This window comes from Prionailurus viverrinus, chromosome A2 (assembly GCF_022837055.1).
Source record: "Prionailurus viverrinus isolate Anna chromosome A2, UM_Priviv_1.0, whole genome shotgun sequence".
Classification (NCBI taxonomy): Eukaryota; Metazoa; Chordata; class Mammalia; order Carnivora; family Felidae; genus Prionailurus; species Prionailurus viverrinus.
In genome coordinates, this window is record NC_062562.1 from 2,925,360 (window position 1) to 2,945,885 (window position 20,526).

At 59.0% G+C, this 20,526-nt stretch overlaps 1 protein-coding gene across 1 annotated transcript; it reads right to left on the minus strand.

The window, feature by feature from the left end:
- Nucleotides 1-1,037: 1,037 nt before the first annotated feature.
- On the minus strand, nt 1,038-2,503 carry ZNRF4 (zinc and ring finger 4). The gene has a single exon (XM_047826880.1). It carries the CDS (start codon nt 2,488-2,490, stop codon nt 1,126-1,128), a length of 1,365 nt encoding a protein of 454 aa, XP_047682836.1. The 5' UTR covers nt 2,491-2,503; the 3' UTR covers nt 1,038-1,125.
- Between the last annotated feature and the right edge of the window lie 18,023 nt (nt 2,504-20,526).

Below are 20,526 nucleotides of genomic sequence, written 5' to 3' on the forward strand. Positions count from 1 at the left end.
CGCAAAGCAAAAGTAAGGGGGGGGGGGGTGAGAATGGGAGGAGCTGTCCGTTAAGACTTAGGACAGCACCGGGGCTCTGTTGGTGGAGCCGGGGACTCGATCTCGGGATTGTGAGTTCGAGCCCCACGTGGGGGGGTAGAGACCGCTTAAAAATAAAATCTTCAAAAAAAAAAAAGACCTAGGAGACCGCCAGCGACTCTAGATTTTACGTAGATCCTGAGCTGGACAGCCCAAAGAAACACACATCACGGGGTCCGCATTTCCGTGTGTCTCCTGGATGGATGTCTGAGGCTGTTAGGGAATCATTATTTTGAACACGATACTGAAGTCCGTGGGGTTTATTATTATTATTATTATTAGTTTAGAGGGAGAGTGTGTGCGAGCAGGAGACAGGGGCAGAGGGAGAGGGAGAGAGAGAGAACCTTAAGCCCAGAGCTGGGCACGGGGCTCGATCCCAGCATCAAAATGACAAGGGAGGGGGTGAGTGGAAGGGCGCAGGAGTTGAGAGCGGCCCTAGATAGACACTGGCTGAATCTGAGTAATGGGTTTGTGGCAGGACGGTGGGGGGGGGGGTCATTATCCTATCCTCTCCACGTGGGTGCGTTTGACATTCTCCACCATGAAATTTTGCAATGGTGGGGAAATTCACATAAAAGCTGGACGTGCGTTCACCATAACGTGCCCACGGTGCTTTCTCGGGCCACGTGGGAACCCTCTGGAGTATCTCTGCCACTCTTCCGGAAACCTAAAATCAGTGCGAAGTAAAACATTTTGAAAACACACACACACACACACACACACACACACACAGAACGTTGAAATGCCTAACGAATAAGCCAACCGGGGGTCAGCAGCCCGCGTGCCCGGGATTGGACCGCAGGCGCGGGGGTCCCAGGGCCACCGTCGGTGAGCACACGGCGACTCCCCCCACCCCACCCCCCCCCCCCCAGGATCCAGCCTCAGGCTCGGTCGGGATCCGCCACATGGGCAGCAGGAGGGGCCGGAAGCCGGTGGTCTCACAGCAGCCAGGGCGAGAATCCGTTTTCAGACCCACTTTATTCTCTCTAGACTAGAAACACTCGGCATTTCCACCCTCCCTGCCCCGATCTGGGTCGGCCAGGGGCCTCATGGCGGCTCTGGGGGCCTCTCCGGGGACGCAGTAGCCTCGGCGCGGCCGTGCGAGCCGGCTCGGGCCAGCAGCTGCAGCCTCCGCGAGCGCAGCCGGGCCTGGACGGCCCAGAGCGGGGGCCGGTGGCCGGGCAGCGAGGGGTCCTCGTCGCCCAAGCTCTCGACGGTGGAGTCGGAGCCGTCCTCCGTGCCGGCCAGCGACTGCTGGCACACGGGGCAGGAGCGGCGGGCGGCCTGGGCGAACCAGGGGTCGATGCACTTGCAGTGATAGGTGTGGGAGCAGGGCAGGACCTTGAGCCGGTCGCCCTCCTCGTAGTCGTCCAGGCAGATGGCACACAGGTCGTTCCTCCGCGTGAAGGTGCGCACCCGGGCCTTCCGGCGGGCCTGCGTCTGGGCCGCCGGCCCCCGGGGCCCCGGGGCCCCCAGCCAGGCCCACCACAGCCGTCGCAGGACGAAGGCGGCGGACGTGAGCAGGGCCAGGGCGCGGCCCAGCACCCAGGACGCGGCCGGCAGGGGGTGGCGGTCCGGCTTGGGGCACGGCGGGTAGTCGGGCAGCCGGAGGACGTGGGCCGACCTGTCGCGGCGCACGATGAGCCGCAGGTCCCGCGAGGCGGCCTCGCCCACGAACACCGAGGGGATGGCGATCTGGCGTCGCGGCTCCTCGAACCCGGGCGCCGTGCGCACCAGCTCGTCGGAGCGCGCGTCGCGCACGACGGCCGCCTCGAAGCCGGCCCGCTGCGCGTGCAGCGCCTTGAGGTCGAACGTGCAGTCGTTTGGGCGGATCAGCACGATGGCGCCGAGCGAGCCGTTGCCCGGCCGCGGGCCCGCGATGGGGCGGCACGCGTCGGCCGGCTCGGCCTCCGTCAGGTAGCCCCGCACGCCCTCGGGGGCCAGGGGCACCCCGAACAGGGCCGGCAGGTCCGCGAAGTCCAGGGTGCTGGCGTTGCCGGCCCGCACGGCCCGCACCACCGCCCCCGAGGGCGCCGGCAGGGCCAGCAGGATCAGGGCGACCGCCACCCCATGGCCGCCCCCCCTCCGCCTCCTCCGGCCGCTGTGCGCAGCTAGGTCCCGCCGGGGACCGCAGACGGGAGGCCTGCGGGCATCTCCGGGGCCTCCCAGGGCGCCCGTGGCCCGGGTGGAAGGGAGGCGAGCTCGGAGGGGGTGCTCAGAGGCGGGTGAGCGGGGCAGCCGGGCCCGGGGCGGCCCCAGGCAGAAACTGCTCCCCGTGGCACCCAGCGTGCATCGGGCGTGTCTGTGAAGGCCGGTCTCAGGAGCGGTCGACCCGCCCGGGAGGCCGTGCTGGAGGATGGCACCGAGGCCAGGGGCCCCCAGGGTTCCAGGTGCCGCTGGCCTCTGTGACATCGTCCTGTTACATCCTGTCCCCAGGAGCCCCCGGTTGCCTAGAGCTGTGGCCGGGACAGAACTCCTGGGTCTCAGAGCCAGCGGCCCGAGCAGCCTCGGAGGAAACCTGTGGGAGGTTCAGAGCATGCTCAGTTCCTGGAGCCCGTAAGCCTCAGGGGTGCCACAGAGCGGCCCCCGGTGGCCCGGACCCGACACTCACACTCGTCCTCTACAGCATCATCTCCCCAGCCTCCCAGAGACCCACCCAGGAAGGTGCCCCCTTTTCAGATACCCAGAAGGACCCAGACTTGTTCACGACACTCCCCCCCCCACGAGGTCGGTTCTTAAAACCCAAATTCCCAACTTCCTCCCTGTCTCCCCCTTTATTCCCTCTGCTCCAGCCACAGGTGCCCCCTCACTGTCGCCACAACACGCCAGGCCTGGTCCTGCCCCAGGGCCTTTGCACAGGCTGTGCTCTCTGTCTAGAGGGCCCTTTCTCCGGGGCTGGCTCTTTCTCAGGACTTAGGTCTGAGTTCATAGGTCCTTAGAGTTTAACTAGATTTGATTGAGGGGGTGGGGGAGAAGGGTGCCAGGGGCGGGGGGGGCTGGCAGGAAAGGGGGGGTCCCTGACCCACTGCCTGGTACGCCTTCAGTCCTGCACCAGCTTTATTCTCCCACCTCGGTGCCTCTTCCCCAGCCTGGTCCCCAGCTGTGTCCCCATCCTCCGCCAGAGCCCTGGGTGACAGCCTCCCGGCCTCCCCACCCCTTCTCCCCCAAACCCCCCACCCCGAGTCTGCCTCCTCCTGGGTTAGGCTAGCCTGCTCAGGTCTGGATGGCCGGTTCTGCCGTTCACAAGCTGTATGGCACCAGGTAAATCACTCGACCTCTCTGGGCCCCCGGTTCCAGGTCTGGAAACTGAGCACAATGATGAGGAACATCCTGTAAGACGGACGGTGTGAGCGGTGAAGGAGACGAAGCATGATCAACGTTCGGCTCTGGGTCTCACGTCCTCCCTCTCCCTGACCTGCCTCTGCTTTGAAATCCTTCTAGTCAGGGATCTGTCTAAAATCCCAGCCTCTGGTCTCCCCGTGGCCCCCCAGTGCCCTCCAGATGAAGTCCAGGCTCCTCTGTGTGGCCCACAAGTCCCCCCCCCCCCCCCCCGCCGCCCCCCGGCCACTCACGGTGGTCAGGACCCTGCCAATCTCTTAAGCCCGATGCTTTTCAACGCTCCGAATGCATCGTGATTCCTTGACCTCTGGGGCCTTGCAAATGCTGCTTGTGGTGCCCGGAAGGGCATTCTGTCCCCTCGTGGCACTTTGCCGGCCTGACTACTTGCTCTGTGGGATTTCTCGGTGGCCCCATGCCTCCCAGGACGGCCCTCAGCCGGCAACGGAGGAGACAGGGACACACGGGCAGAAGGCCATTGGCAACAGAAGCAGACACCGGAGTGACGTGGTGGCCACGGCAGAAGCCGGGTGGGGGGGGGGGAGGACAGGGGACAGAGTCTCCCTGTGAGCCCTGGGAAGGAGCCCGCCCGCCCTGCCGACACCGACGTGGGTTGAGGACGGGTTTCTGCTGCTGGAGGACCTTCCCCCAGCCCCGCCCCAGGGGGTGGCACAGGTTACAGCCGCCCTAGGACAGGAATGGCCCCTGGAATCCTTGTCCCCGACAAGGCGAGGTGTCACCACGTGGAGAATGGAGGGTGAGTAAGGATGCACTTGGTGTCAGAGGGCAGGGAACAGCATGCTGGGAATGCGAAGTAAGAAGGTCTTGAGAGGAGGGAGAGAGTGGGGGAGAGGGAGGGAGGGAAGGAGAGGGAGGGAGGGACCAGGGGCGGGGGGAGGGAAGGGGAGCTGCGTGTCTGGAAAGAGGGTCTGACCCAAGGACAGGAGAGGGTGGGCAAGGCCACGGAGGACGATGGGAGCCACAGAAAGGCTGAGAGGGAGGGCAGGACCACATTGCCTTTTCCATTTCCACTCTCTAGATTTCTGCACTGCTTGGCTCTTGTGCGATGGGAACGAATTCACTGATTGCTCCTGAAATAAAAAAGCAAGTTGTGTTTCTGCAAGAGGCCTCTGGCTGCTGGCTGGAGAGGGACAGGGAGGCTGGGAAGCCACGGAGGGGACGGACACTCAGGGAAGGGACTCAGAGGGGACAGTAGCCCTGAGTGAGGAAGAGGACAGCAGGTGCTTGGGGCTGAGTGACGTTACCCCTGCCGAAGCCCTTCCCCCTGGGATTCCTCCCCGAAGTCCCTTGGTGCCCCCGCCTTTCACGTCATTCGAGCAACTGATTTCCCTGAGGGACAGGCCCTTGTCCCCGCTGGGATTTTAAAACCTCATCTGGTTTTCTGAGGCTTTGTATTTTGCAAACCCCATCTCTCCGTGGCAAGGTATTTGCGCTTTCTGTGACTCTCTCGAAGTTTGGAGAGAAAGACGACAGGAGAGCCGATATTTAGGGAACGTTTTGGCACATAAAGGAAGGGACAGACGAGGATGCGGGGGGAGACGGAGAAAGCGGTTCGCCAAAGACCGCGGTGGGTGACGACGGGGCGTCTCGGCTCCCTCGGGCCTGCCGTGACAAAGTACCACAAACTGGGCGGCCGAGGACATCGGGGATGCATGTTTTCGAAGTTCCGGAGACCCGAAGGCCAAGATCAAAGGCTCGGCCGCGTGGCCCTCCTTCTGGAGGCTCCTCTGGCTTCTGGAACCTTCTTGGCTCACGTGCAGGTGGCCTGGAACGTGCCAGCAAATGAACACCCCTGGGCGCGGCCGGGGACCCAGGACCGAACACCCCGTCTCTCCCCCTTCTCAGATGCCAGGGCTCTGGGGTGCGCATCCCGCGTCACCTCCTGGAGGACCCAGTTGGGCTGAACTCCCAGCTGCCCCCCGCCAACGTGCTTGCCAAGGGTGCTTCCTTTATCAGATGCCCTCCCTTTCCCGTCCCCCTCCCTCCCTCTCCATCTTTCCGTTTCTGCGCCAGCCAGGGGGCGGCTTTTTTTGTCTCACCCCTCTTCCTCCTCCTTTGTCTCTGTGTGGGTACCTCCGCTGTCCGACTCTGCCCTCTGTCTCTGTCTCTGCCCTCTGTCTCTGTCTCTGCCCTCTGTCTCTGTCTCTGCGTGGGTCTCCCTTTGTGCCGCTGCGTCCCTGGCTCCTTTCGACGCGCTGGGTGCCGGATATACAGCCGTGACGGAGACAAAACCCCCGACCTTACGGAGATTCTGTTCCAGCCGAGAAGAGGGAAGTCAGCCAGACACCGAATTAGCTCCATGAATAAACCAGCCGTCAGGTGAAGCAATTTCAGGGTGTGAAACGAAAGCGGGGGCAGCATGGGGTGGGGCGGTTCGAGGAAGGTCTCCCCAAGGCAGGCGCGTCCGAATGGGGGCCCGAAGAGAGGAACGACCTTTGCTTCTAGAACATTCTTGGGGGGCCACCAAATCACACTCCCGCAAGTCGACCTGGGATGTGCTGGCTGGCGTCATTTCGCTTGGTGCATTTGTTCATCAGATACGTGCTGGGCACCCACCGTGTGCGAGACCCTGGGCTGGGCGCTGGGGACACGGAAGTGACTGGCAACAACCCAGTCCCCACCGTCCAGGGGCTCTGTCCAGTGGAGGAGGAAAACGACCCACAAGGGAACGGGCGTATCTCACATGGCGATCAGTCCCGTGACGGGAGTCAGACAACAAAGAGACAAGCCCAAGTGTCTGAGGAGTCAAGGTCAACCCCGACGAGCTGGGCGGAACTCGTGGGCCCAAGTGTGGGGACCAGCGGGGTAGCTCTCCCAAGAGACTTCGCTAATTTGAAAAGTAAACTAACTTTCCAGTGGGGGGATCCTGGCAGACACCGGGGTAACCACGGGATCAAGGTTAACATCACCGGGGATGAGACGCGTCGGCCTCGGGCGACTCCTGGCCCCCGGCCCTGAGGAGGACGCAGCGTCCCCTCCGTGGGACCCGGGCCACACTGCCCAGCCCAGGCTCGTCCTGAGCCGATATCAGACAGACCCGAACGGAGGGGCGGTCCCCCAAACTCTTCCAAAGGTCAAGGTCGTGGAAGATGAGAGACCGCGGACGTGTGACAACGAAATACAGTGAGCGGGGCTGGCCGGGGTCCTGGGCCGGTCAAACCCCGGATGAGGTAAGTTTGTTAGCAACGTTGTACCCACGTTAATTTCCGGGTTTTGCCCATCCTACCGGGTTGATGTAAAATGTCATCACTCGGGAGAGCTGGGTGGAGGGTGTGCAGGAACCTGTACTGTCTGCAGCGTGTGGTGACCCCGTTCTTCTGTGAGTCTATGATTATTTCAAAGCAAAACATTCAAAAAACCCAAACAGCCTTAAGGAAAAGAAGAAGAAGGAAGGAAGGGCGCCTGGGGGGCTCAGTCGCTTAGGCATCTGACTTCGGCTCAGGTCATCTCGCGGTTTGTGAGTTCCAGCCCCGCGTCGGGCTCTGTGCTGACGGCTCGGAGCCTGGAGCCTGCTTCGGATTCTGTGTCTCCCTCTCTCTCTGCCCGTACCCCACTCATGCTCTGTCTCTCTCACTCTCAAAAATAAATAAACATTAAAAAAAATTTTTTTAAGGAAGAAGGGAGGAGGAAGAGGTGGGCGGAGGAGAGGAGGAGAAAGTCTCAGAAGGAGATGGTGGCTGGCCTAGAAGGTGGTCAGGGAAGTCCTCTCTGAGTGGGTTGTCACGTAAACCAAGACCTGAAGGGTGAGGAGGAGTTGGCAGAAGGAGACGGGCTGGGGAAGACCAGAGCTCCAAGGAGCAGGAACAGCACACGGGCAAAGGTCCTGTGGCAGGAGGGGTCGGTGTGTCTGAAGAAACGTGAAGAACAGTGTGGCTGGCGTGGGTAACTGCCTTGATCCCGGAGGGTCTTGCGGATAGAAATGGGCATTTTGCCTTTTACTGTAAGCGCAACACAAAGCCCGTGTATCCGGGTTCCCCTGAGACAAGGATTCGGGTACAAGCAGTTGACGGGGTAAGTGATTCCAGGAAGCCCAGGAGGGCCATGGGATAGTGAGAGAGGGAGGGGAAAGAGCCAGAAATGGGGGTGGGGGGAAGGCGGCACTCATGAGCAGGTGACCGTGGTAGGCAGAGGGGGCTCAGTCCCATCTGGGACTTCTGGGAGACAGTGCAGAGGGAGGAGGGAGCTGGGGTATTTATGTTCCAGCCACCGGCCGGAGGCTACGAGAGGGGGTGACAGGATTCTGCAACACTTCTAGCCTGCCCGGGCGTGAGCAAAGCAGGTTCAGGCGGAGGGTCAGAGCTGGGATGCCAGCCAGCAGCACGGGGAGCTGGTGGGGGGGACCAGGGGACCCCGGAAGGCCATCGACGGCATCGGCCACAGGGCCTTTACCCTCGCACTGACCGATACAGCAGCCACTAGCTATGCGTGGCTATTTCAGTCCATTTCAGTGAAGCAAAATTGAACTCAGTTGCTCGTTCACACGCACCACGATCCAAGTGCTCCACAGGGAGCACACAGGGGCGGTGACGGCATTGGGCGGCACAGGTCGAGAACATTCCATCCTCAACGAAACATTCTACTGGGCAGTCCTGCGCTGGAGCATTTTAAGCAAGGGAGGGACACAACCCGATAGAGGCTTGAGGAAACCCCTGCTGGCTGCTGAGGAAAAGCAGCCGGTTGGGGTTGAAAACGGAAACCGGGAGCCTAGGGAGGAAGCAATCGGGGTGGATGTAACAGAGGCTCGGACCAGTGCAGTAGCAGGCAGGGGTGGGGCAAAGCTTGTCGGAAGCAGCATCACCGGTGGGGGTGGGGGGGGGAGCCGCGTGACCATCTGAAGGTAAAGGGAGGAAGGGGAGGTGAGTCCGGCCCCTGCTGTGAGCCCCAGGTGGAAACAGGATGGCCGTCCCCAGGACGGGGACCCGGGAGAGGAAGCCACTTCAGAGACGGACACGGAGTTCCGTCTGGGCCCTGCAGGGCCTGAAGGTCAGGGCAAAACCCAGGGGGCAGCCGGACTCCGATGGCAGAGGCCGGGGTAGACACAGGAATCTGGGCCCGCGGGGCCCGCTGGCCACAGGCCCAGCTGGCAACCACTGGGCCGTGATGTAACTCGTCAGGCAGAAGCAAAGCCTCGTCCCCAGGCTCGAAGGCACAGCTTGCCTAAATGCTAACAAGTTTTGCCTCCAAATGGTGGCGGGGTGTGTGCGTGTGTATGTGTGTATTTAATTCTGGAATGAATTTAATTCTAATTCCGCCGACTTTGGGGATGGGAAACAGCTGTCTTAATGAGTTAAACAGTGGGTTTAAAATAGCGAGCATCTGTTCGCCGTCTGAGCCAGCACCCGCCGAGGCCACTCGGAGGCTCCGAGCTTCCAGTTCGGGGGCCCTGGCTGCGGCTCTGGGGACGGGAGGGAACACGGCCCAGGATGTGGATTCAAATCCAGCCCCGCCACTGGGGAGGTCGCCGCCCCAGACCCCGGGGGGTTTCTGCTGCCGTACCTGTACCAAGGGGGCTGTGTGCCCACCACACTGAGCGGGACCCTGTGCTGGGACCACAGCCGTCAGACGGGTCCCGCGGGGCGGCAGACCGTGAGCACAGACCCCTGGCTGTGCGGCCCGAATCCCTCTGTGCCTCAGTGTCCTCGTCTGGAAGTGGAGATAACGACAGTTCCTAACTAACGCAGGGAGTTGTGGGGGGGGGGGGGAGTTGAAAGGAGCTACCACAGGTTAAATGCGTGTCTGGAACAGTGCCTGACAGACAGTAAATAAATATATAACAGAATTTCAAGGAGCAGAGAGGCCCAGGGAGAGGAAATAACGCCACAGAGGGGCCTGGGTGGGGCTGACTTGGATGGGGAAGTCAGGGAGGTGAGCGGTCCAAGCAGCGGGCACAGCAGGTGCGAAGGCCCTGGGGCAGGCCCATGTTTGGAGACAGCGTGAATAAGGAGGAGGCCAGTGTGGCCGGAACAGAAGGAGCAGGGCCAGAATTCACACCCGGCTTTGGTTGCATTAAAGGGGTTTCAGTTTTCTCCCAAAGGCACTAGGGAGCCACTGAGGGTTTCAGGCAGAGGGGGAGTGAATCTGATTTGCAGCCAGACTTCTGGCTCTCGTCGTCCGGGCTTCCGTGTACATTTATTGAGCACCTACCAGAAACCAGGGCCTCAGGGGACAACACCGTGCGGAATGAGACTTGCTCGGGCCAAGTTGAGAGAAAGGGAGATACTGGGTACGCCCACGAGCTTCCATTCACAGCTTGGCGTGGGGGTTTGAGTCCCAGCTCTGCCACCGTCCTGAGGCCCCCCCTTCTTGTCACGGAGTTGCCTCACGGATGGAACCAGACCTACGCCTAGACTTTCACGTGCACGGCCATCAAATTTCAAACGCATAACCCTAATCTTAAAAAGTGGACCACGCCCCAACCATACGACCCAGGAATCCCACTGCTGGGATTTACCCAGGAGAGACGGGAGCCCCCATCCACACACAGACATGCACCCTCCTGTTCAGGGCGGTAGTATTCCCAGTTTTTTGTTGTTGTTTTAAAGTAGGGGTTTCTTTTCTTTTTTTTTTTTGAGAGCGAGAGAGAGAGAGACGCTGAGCGAGAAAGCGCGCGTAAGCGGGTGAGAGTCAGAGAGTGAGGGAGACAGAGAATCCAAAGCAGGCTGTGGGTGCAAAGCCTGATTGATGCAGGGCTCGAACCTACGAACCGTGAGATCATGACCCGAGCGGAAGCCCGGCGCTCCACCCACTGAGCCCCCCACCCCCCACCCAGGCGCCCCCAGCGCGGCAGTATCCCCAACAGCCCAACCCGGAAGCCACCCAAACGTCCACCGACAGGTGAGTGAATGAGGAAGCAGCGATTCATGCCAACCATGGAACATTCCTCAGCCAGAAAAAGAAACAGAGCCCGGAGACACACAACAACCCAGAGGAACCTCAAAGCCATGAAGCTGGGCCACAGGAGCCGCGCTCAAAAGGTGCTCTCTATAGAACAGCTAGAAAATGCAAAGTAATTTATAAGAACTTCAAGCAGATCCGTGGTTGCCTAGGAAGGGGTGGAGGCGGGGGGTGGGACAGCACGGAGGATATTGGGGGGACGCAGGGATGGAGGACCTTTGGGGTGAAGGCGTGAAGGACGCGCGCGCTCACCGTCCGGCTGGTTTTACGCGCGGCAGGGAGCCGTGCACCCGCGCGCATGCGCGCGCCCGCGAGTGCTCACGTGCGAGAGAATAGTTCCAACTGCGCCCGTCCAATATTTGCAGGTTTTTGCCTGCCAGCCCCGCCCCGCAAAGCTGTAAAAACAAAGTGAGACAACTACGAAACATTCACTTAGCTCAGCACCCAGGGTGCAGGGGGTTCCGGCTGGGTTGCAGACTCCGTGGCCCTAATGGTGAAGGGGCCTGGGGGTGGGGGGCGGGGCATCCCAGGGGAAGCTCGTCCAGGGTCACGAGCTTGCCCCGCAGTCCTCCCCCTCTGCAAGCCCTCCGCCCGGAGCAGGAGCCTGGGCCTCGCCAGCCTGCGCTTCCCCCGCCCGGGGCCGCCGCCGAAAGTAATTTCTTAACGCGCTGCTCTCTGCCAACGAGACGCAAGATTAATTACAGCCACAAACACACTGGGCACCACCTAAATATTTCAAAGATCTGCGTGTGCGCGCACACCCGCACACGCTCACACGCAGCCAGCGGGCTGGCTCTTGGTTTTTTTCTCTTTCTGTTTCTCTTTTGCTTTTCTTTAAAGGGGGCTGCAGGTAGACACGTGGGGAGACTCCCCTCCCCTCCCCTCTTCTCTCCTGTGTCTTTCCTCCCTTCCTCCCCCCAGAGGGGTCTCCAGGGGGTGGGAGCCTTCCTAGGGCTTAAGGAAGGGATCAGTTCCCCTGGCCGTCTCTGTGCAAGGCGCCAGCTGTGCTCGCAGACTGGAAGAGGTGGCAGGGCCTCTTGGCCATGACCTTGCTCTTGGGGAAAACCGGAGGCCCCTGGGTCATGAGGGGAAATGGCCAAGAGTCCCCTCCCCCTTCCCGAAGAGCCAGTCAACGTGCGTTTCTTCGCGTGGCAGGCGATCACTGGGGCACCGAGTGCGGACAGGATCAGAAAGACCCCTCGACTCCTCGGCTGTGTAACCTTGAGTCAGTGCCTTCCCCTCTCTGAGGCTTGGTTTCCCCATCTGCAAAATGGGGGGATGACAGTCCCCTATGTCCCAGGGCTGCTGTGAGGCCCAAATTAGATCTAAAATCCCTATAAAGTCCTCAGCCTGCCACAAAATATACACATCTGAGGTTCGATCGATGCGGCTCTCACGAGGGAGGCACCATTACTGTTTGTTGAGCTCCGGGCCCTGTCCCGGGGGTGGAAATGGAACAGCAAAGGAGACGGCCCCAGCTCTTACACCCCTCCCCATGTCCAGACTTCACCTCTTCTTTTTTCACCCTTGCACTTTATATATGGAGGCTCGCGGGGACTCCGTGCGGGACGTGGACAAAGGAACTCAAAGATGCCTCAGCAATCTCAAGGCCTCTTCTTTTTGCTGATGGGGAGACTGAGGCCCAGGGAGGGGGCAGGGAGGGCTCCCAGGCCTCCACCCCCGAGCCCAGCCCTCAGTCTCAAGTGGGGCTCCGCATAGGCCCGGTCGAGTCCTCGCTCGTCCCCAGCCCTGCAGCCGCAGGAGCTGCCTGCCTGCAATTTACCAAATGTGACCGGGTCTTGGCCCCGATGGTACAGCCTGAGCCAGTGGCACCTGCAGGGCCGTCACCTCCCGTTCCCGGGTCTGAGCGATGGACTGAGGGAGCGAGAGTCGGGCAGGTACCGTTTGTCAGGGGACAGCTGGGGACTCCCACTGACCCCAAGGATGGGCAGATCAGGGCCTCGCTAGCCAGCTATGGAAACTGAGGCTCCGAGGACAGAAAGTAAGTCGTCCTGGATCATACAGGTATTCGTCGGAGTCCCCCTGGTTGCTGGGCCGGGGGCTGCAGAAGAGCCTTCCTGGGGCTCATGCCCAGTGGGGAGGATGCACAGCAAACAATAAACACTACAAATAATCGTGTGGTGCTGCGGGGAAAGGGAGCAGGGAGAGGGGGATGGGATGGGGACCGGGCCTCACTGAAGGGGTGTCATCGGAGCAGACAGCCCAGGGAGGTCGGAAAAGTAGGCAGGTAGCTGGAGGAAGGGCATTGCAGGCAGAAGGTCCGCCCATGCAAAGGTCCTGGGGCAGGAGTGGGTCTGGTGTTCTCCAGAAACAGCAAGGAGACCAGTGTGGCTGAAGCAGCGTGAGGAAAGGGGAGAGAGCGGGGAGGGGAGGACAGGAAGGGGACAGGAGCGGGTCCCGTAGGGCCTCGGGGACCGCAGGGAAAACTCGGGCTTTCCCCCCCAGGAAGGTGGGAGCCCTGGAGGGCTGCTGGCAGAGGAGGGGGGACCTGACTCGAGTGCTCATGGGCACCCTCTGGTGGCCGCTATGGGGCGGGAGGGGGCAAATTTAGCACAGGTGGTCTGGGAAGAAATCTCTAGAGAGGTGCGCTTTGAACTCGAGGTGAGTGAGCAGCCACCCTGGAAAGATCTAGGGTGAGAAAGGGCACACCAGGCAGATGTCACGGCCAGAGCAAAGGCACTGAGGCAGGAACAAGCTTGGACTGTGTGGCATAGCACCGAGATGGAATGAGATGTGAGGGGACAAGATCGGGACCACGCAGAGCCCTGTGGGCCCCAGGGAGGAGTTTTGGTTTTAGTGGAAGGCAACAGGGAGCCATGGGAGGGCTTTGAGCAAGGGGGGGGACACAATATGACGGATGATGTGGTAGACAGAATAATATCCCCGAAAGGATGTCTCCACCCTAATCCTTCGAACCCACGAGTACGGCACCTCACGTGGTGCAGTGGGGTAAACAGTGTCCCCCCAAAGTTCAGACCCACCCAGAAGCCCAGAATATCACCTTATTCGCAAATAGCGTCTGCAGACGTAATCAGTTGCGGATCTCGGCATGGAATCATCTGGATCCAGGGTGAGCCTTAAATCCAATGACCGGTGGGTGTCCAGGCAAGAAGAGGAGAGGGCACAGAGACCAGGAGAGAAGCTGGAGGCAGAGGTGGCGGGTGGCGGCCACAAGCCCAGGAACACCTGGGGCCACCAGGAGCCGGAAGAGGCAGGAAGGACCCTCCCCTAGAGCCTTGGGAGCCAGCGCGGCCCTGGCCACACCTGGATCTCCGACTTCCGGCCTCCAGAACCTCCAGAGAATAAATCTTTGTTGTTTTAAGCCATCCATTTGTGGTACTTTGTTACGGCAGCCCCCAGGAGAAAGGAAATTTGCGAGCGTGACTAGAGGAAGGATGTCGACTTGAGGAAGTTTCGATCAGCCATTGGGCCCCATGTGATCACCTCCGGCAGAGACATGGGCAGACCCAGTGCTGCTGGCCCTGGAGCAGGGGCCACCGGCCAGGGATGCGGCGCCTAAAGTGGGGGGACGGGCCCCCTCCCTGGATCTCCCGGGAGGAACCAGCCCTGCCCACGCCTGGGTTTTTAGCCCACGGAATCCCTCGTGGACTTCTGGCCTCCAGGAGCGTAAGATAATAGATGTGTATTCTTTAAGCCCCTGAATCTGTGGTCATGTTACAGCAGCCACAGGGAGCTCGTACGGGTGGTTTCAGTGGCCTCCATTTGGAAGGAACACCATCAGGGGCGTCTGGGTGGCTCAGTTGGTTAAGCGTCCGACTTCAGCTCAGGCCGTGATCTCGAGGTTCATGAGTTCAAGCCCTGCGTCAGGCTCTGTGCTGACGGCTCGGAGCCTGGAGCCTGTGTCTCCCTCTCTCTCTGCCCCTAATCCACTCATGTTCTGTCTGTCTGTCTCTCTCTCTCTCTCAAAAAAAAAAAAAAAAAAAAAAAAAAAAGATGAAATCTGGCCACGTTGGGCTTACGTTTTCTTGTGGCAACAGGCTGATGCCAAGAGGTACCACCCCTTTAATTGAGGCAGAGGCCTCGGTCCCCCAGGGAGGCCACTCATCTGGGTGACAGTCACCACCACCCGCTGACCCGGGAACCTTCCTCTGGTTTAAAAGTGTTAATAATAGTTTGGTGGCTCCTTGATAAGTTACCCATAAAACTACCCTATGACCCAGCAATTCTGCTCCTGGGGATACACCCAACCTCGCACGCAGGTGCTCACAGCAGCATTATTTATAACAGCCAACAGATGGAAACAACCAGAACGTCCATCTACTGGCGAGCACACGCAGAAAACACGGCCCATCACACACTGGAATATTCTTTAGCCGCGAGCAGGAGGGAGGCGCCCATCCCCACCGCCCCGCGGCCGGACCCTGAACACACGACGCTCAGGGAGGGAACCAGACATGAGAGGCCACACCTGTGTGAGTCCACGTGTGTGAAACGTCGGGAACAGGTTCATCCGCGGTCAGGAAGGAGGCCTGTGGGGGGCGGGGCTGGGGGAAGGATGGGAGGTGACTGCTGGATGGGGCCAGGGTTTACCCTGGGGTGATGGAGCCTTCTAGAACTAGATAGAGGATGCAGTTGCCCAACGTGTGAATGTGCTCAATGCCGTTAATGGTACATTTCATGGTATGTGTATTTCACACAATAAAAACTTATTTGAAAGTGTGAAAAGGGGGGCGCCTGGGTGGTTCAGTGGGTTGAGTGTCCAACTCTTGGTTTCGGCTCAGGTCACGATCTCGTGGTTCGTGGGTTCGAGCCCCACATTGGGCTCTGTGCTGACAGCACTCTGCTTAGGATTCTCTCTCTCCCCCCATTTCGCTCACGTGTGCTCTCTCTAAACAAACAAACTTTTAAATAAAAATAAAAAATGTAAAAAAGTGGGGCACCTGGATGGCTCCGTTGGTTAAGCATCCAAGTCTTGGTCTCAGGGTTGTGAGTTCAAACTCCGTATTGGGTTCCACACTGGCGTGGAGCCTACTTAAAAAATAAAAAATAGGGGCGCCTGGGTGGCTCAGTCGGTTAAGCGTCCGACTTCAGCCAGGTCACGATCTCGCGGTCCGTGAGTTCGAGCCCTGCGTCGGGCTCTGGGCTGATGGCTCGGAGCCTGGAGCCTGTTTCCGATTCTGTGTCTCCCTCTCTCTCTGCCCCTCCCCCGTTCATGCTCTGTCTCTCTCTGTCTCAAAAATGAATAAAACGTTAAAAAAATTTTTTTTTAAATAAAAAATAAAAACACGCAAAGAAGTAATATTCTGGGGTGCTGAGTCTTCTTTTGGGGTGACGGATGTGTTTTGGAACGAGAGAGAAGCAGGGCGGTGTTGGGACAGACTCCACTGGACTGGTGAATTTCGCCTTACGTTTGTGAATTTCACTTGGATTAAAACAAAGTAACAGTAAAACAAAACAAAATAAAACCCTGGGCAAAAACGCCCTTGCCTTGGGCGAACCCCGTTGGTAGTCTGGGGCAAATGCTTCCAGAACTTTCTCCTCCCCTGTCATTGTTCTGCAGCTTCCTCTTGCCCCGCCTACGTATCCCAGAGGTCAGTCCACACGGGCTCACAGAGCCGACCCCAACCTTTACTATGTATCCTGCCTGCGTCGTGTTCCCTCATATACGGGCAGCAGGGGCCGCCCACCCCTGGTGGTGAGCTTCTTTCTGGTGGTTTCCACATATCTGCACTTCAATGCTGAAGCAAAGGTGCACAGGTCTGTAGAAGGTGGGTAGAGACGGAGTTTGGTTTATTGTGAGTGTCACCGAATGCCACTGACATGTCCCCTTGTCCCCATATACGTGAGGGTTCTCCTTCCATGTGTTCCTCCCCAACTCCAAATCCTCCCAGGGCTCCCTAGTGCCCCTGGAGTAAAACCTGAAATCCTCCCTGCGGCCCCAAAGGCCCTGCACGACCTGCCCCGTCTCCTCCCCTCTCCCCTGCTGCCTCACTCGGCTCCAGCCACATGGGCCTCGCGGTTTCTCCTTCACACCAGGCACGGTCCTGCCCCAGGGCATTTGCACAAGCTGTACTCGCTGCCTGGATTTCTCTTGCCGCTCACCCCCTTCTCCAGGCAAACTCCTCATTCTGCAAACCACAGCGCCAATGACATTTGCTCATTCCACAGGCATCGAGGGGAGAGAGAAAGGGGAGGGTGTCGGGGTGAGAATGTGGGACTGTCCAAGGGGAGAGGCCAGGTAGAGACCGGCGAGGAGGGGGGTGAGGAGCCGGGCCTGGGCCCTGGTGAAGGGAGGGAGGGGGCTGGAGGCCGAAAAGTCTGCTGGGCCGGGTGGGGCCAGCTGGCCCCCGTCGTGTGGAGCCCCCCGCCGGCCCGCCACCAACGTGCTAGCTCTCGCACATCAACACTCGCCAGAGATGCGGGAAGTATTTTCTCTCCGGCTGACACTTTTGGCAAAATACAATCGCTCCAGCTTTTTTCCTGTGCAAAAAACATGTCCATCAACACCGTCCCCGCGGTGCCTGCAGGAAAAGGAGGCCGCTGAATCTGGTCCGGGGATTGCAGGAGGGGCTCTGGGGAGGGGGAGACGCAGCTGCCTCGTCTCTCTCTGCGGTTGGAGGGCGACAGAAAAACAGTAAGGACGATAGGAAAAATGGTGGCTGCTCGCTGAGCGCTCGGTCAGAGCCAGATGCGCCCCTGTCTGCCCGCCCAGCTCCACGGGTATCGTGAGCCCCGTTTTTCAGATGAGGAAGCTGAGCCCAGAGAGGGGAAGACACATCCCCACGGCCACACAGCAGAGCCAAGATTTGAAGCCAGACCGTACTTCACTTCCCCAAAGATGCCTGGAACAGCTCCTGCCCAGACGAGAGGGGGGAGGAAAGACAAGGGAGGTTGAGGGATCAGCATACGCAAGGGCTTCAGGCGGGCGCCATTCACCAGCTTCAGGTGTGTCCAGCAGCCCTCAATTAAATCAGTCTGTGGCCATGTGGCGCCTAGGAGATGGAAAGCTCTTGGCGTCCCCTCGCTGGCCAGTCATACCTTCTTCGACTGCCTCCATCGTCCCCGTCACATCCGAGTCCCCACAGACCCCTAAGCCAGGGGTGCGTGTGAGCTGTGCAACCTGAAGCAAGCTGCCTAACCTCTCTGGGCCGCAGTTTCCCTGTTGGTTAAAATAGAAAACAAATCCGTGCCTCCCCATTAATACAGCTAACGTTCCCAAACCACTTTGGACGCGGCCTGGCACGCGATGTGGAATATAATTAGATAAGTGACTCCTGACCAAGGACTGGGCCTCCCCGGGGGCATCTTCCTTTCTGCCCGCCCACCCACCCAACCCGGGGAAAGTTCCGACCTCTAGAAAGGCAACAGGAAGATGGCTCTGGTCCTGGAGTCCCAGCTGCTGCCTGTTCTCATGGCAAGGGACTGACTTTTCTAGAACGGTGCCCCTCCTCCCAGTTTCCATCCGGAGCCAGCACCGCCGCATAAATCCCGCTTTACGGCTGTTATTGACGGGGAGCGGGGAGAGCAGCCCTAGCAAGGCCCAATTAATTTTCCCGTCTGGCATCTGTGTGCCGGGTGAATTTCTGAGCTCCTGGAGGGAGGGGACAGAGCGAGCTGGGGACAGGCCAGGCTGAGGACAAGGTCGTGGGCAGGCGGGGGCATTCTAGACCCCCGTCCTAGGAGCACTGTTCGGGGAGTCCCAGACTCGGAACCCCACGCTCTCGTCTGGAGCGTAGAACAGAACGTGGCTCTAAATCCTGAGTATAGGGCAGGGTTTGCGATTTTTAATTAGGATAAAAGCGAGAGTTTCACTGCAGAGACGTTTGAGCAAAAAAACACAAAGGAAGTGAAAGAGGGAGGAAGAGCTTGCCAGCAGCGGGAACAGCCAGTGCAAAGGTCCTGGGGCAGGACCCTGCTAACATGTCCAGGGACCAGGGAGGAGGCACGCGTGTGGCTGGAGCAGAGAGATGGAGGGGGAGAGAGGGAGGAGGGGAGGGGAGAGAGGGAATGGGGCAGGTCACACAAGGGCTTCTGGGCCTCAGAGAGGACTTGGGCCTTCCCCTCCCCCCTCCCCCCAGGAAGGTGGGAGCCCTGGAGGGCTGTGGGCGGAGGAGGGCGGGACAGGACTCACAGGCGCCCTCTGGCGGCTGTGAGGAGAACAATTCGGAGATCCACAGTGAAAACAAAACCCAGTGACTAAATTCTCCTGCTTCGGGGCCCCAAGCTGTGAGCCCACGGCCTCCTCTCTCTTTAAAAGGAAAATCAGGGGCGCCTGGGGGGGCTCAGTCGGTTAAGCGTCTGACTTCGGCTGAGGTCATGATCTCGCGGTTTGTGAGTTCGAGCCCCGCGTCGGGCTCTGTGCTGACGGCTCGGAGCCCGGAACCTGCTTCGGATTCTGCGTCTCCCTCTTTCTCTGCCCCTCCCCCACTTGCACTCTGTCTCTCAGAATAATAAATAAGCGTTACAAAGCATTTTTCAAAAAGTTTTAGAAGGATGGAAAGGGAATTGAAGAGAATCTATGTTCCCTTTCTTTGGTGTAATGAGAGAATGGTTAAGCGGTGGTGTATCAGTTAGCAACTGCTGCGTGACAAATTCTCCAAAACAGCAACTTCAATTTTTTTTAATGTTTATTTATTTATTTATTTATTTATTTATTAAAAATTTTTTTTTTCAACGTTTATTTATTTTTGGGACAGAGAGAGACAGAGTATGAACGGGGGAGGGGCAGAGAGAGAGGGAGACACAGAATCGGAAACAGGCTCCAGGCTCTGAGCCATCAGCCCAGAGCCCGACGCGGGGCTCGAACTCCCAGACCGCGAGATCGTGACCTGAGCTGAAGTCGGACGCTTAACCGACTGCGCCACCCAGGCGCCCCTATGTTTATTTTTGAGAGAGAGACAGACAGACAGAGCGTGTGCAGGGGAGGGGCAGACGGAGAGGGAGACACAGAAGCCGAGGCAGGCTCCAGGCTGCGAGCTGTCAGCACAGAGCCCGACGCGGGGCTCGAACCCACAAACCGTGAGATCGTGACCTGAGCTGAAGTCGGACGCTCCACCGCCTGAGCCCCCCAGGCGCCCCTCAGCTACTTCTCTGCTCTCATCCCCTAACTCTGAGCCCCCCTTTATGACCTCAAGACTAAGCACAACAACTACAATGATAGTAATCATGACATTTGTTGAGCACTTTCTGTGTGCCAAGCCTTACTGTCAATGCTATAAATACATCAGGGTCGGCCCAAGGCCAAATACAGCCTCCCCCCTGGTTTGTTTTGTTTTGTTTTTTTTACATTTTTAAATGGTGGGGGAAGAAAAATCAAAGAATAATATCTTGGGCCACCCAAAAATGATGAAATTCAAACTTCAGGGTCTGTGAATCAAGTTTTTTGGCACACAGCCACTCGTGGCATCTGTCGCGTGATGGCCGAGTGGACCGTAGGGCCTGAAAAGCCTAAAATTGGCACTTTCTGGCCCTTTCCAGAAGGCTGGTGGTCCCTGCTGTCCGTGTATTAACTCTTTATAACAACTCTGTAAGTTAGACGCCATTGCTGTCTTTGGTTTATACAAATAGGGAAACTGAGGCTCGGAGGGTTAAGTGGCTTGGCTACAGTCTCAGTGGATAAGTGGCCAAGCGTGGGTTTGACCCCAGGTCTGCCAGACTGTCCACACAGTGTTCTCAGCTCTACACCATACCTGGCCATGCCCTCTGGGCCCCCCCTCAGCACTTAGGGCTGAGAGTGCCCGGTTCCAGCTCTTTCTCCCCACCAACCCGGGGAGGAAGTGGGTGGTCAGCCGGTGCCCGAGACAAGCTTCCTCCGGGCCATCCGGGAAGACAGCCAATTAAGAGCGAGTCAATTAAACAAACTCCACGCTGACCGTCGCCCCGTTTTTCTGACCTCGGCCAAGGGGCTCGCGTTCTGGACTCAGCCAGAACTTGGGTTCGAGCAAACGCATTTGTGGGCAGATCTGAGAAGGGGCTGCGGGATCAGGAATCCATCCGGAGAACTCAGACCCGGCCCCCTGGGAGCCTTGATATTGGATCGTATGATCTGAACCCCCCCCCCCCCCCCGCTTAGGGAAGGGGGTGCTGCGTGAGTAAACACTGGGAGGGGAGAACCTCTTTTGCAGAAGGTGAACTGCTCGGTGGGACTGGCAAGTGTGAGCGGAGCAGTGAGGAAAGGAGGCTGTAATTTGCTCATTTTGCCTGTCAATCAAGTAA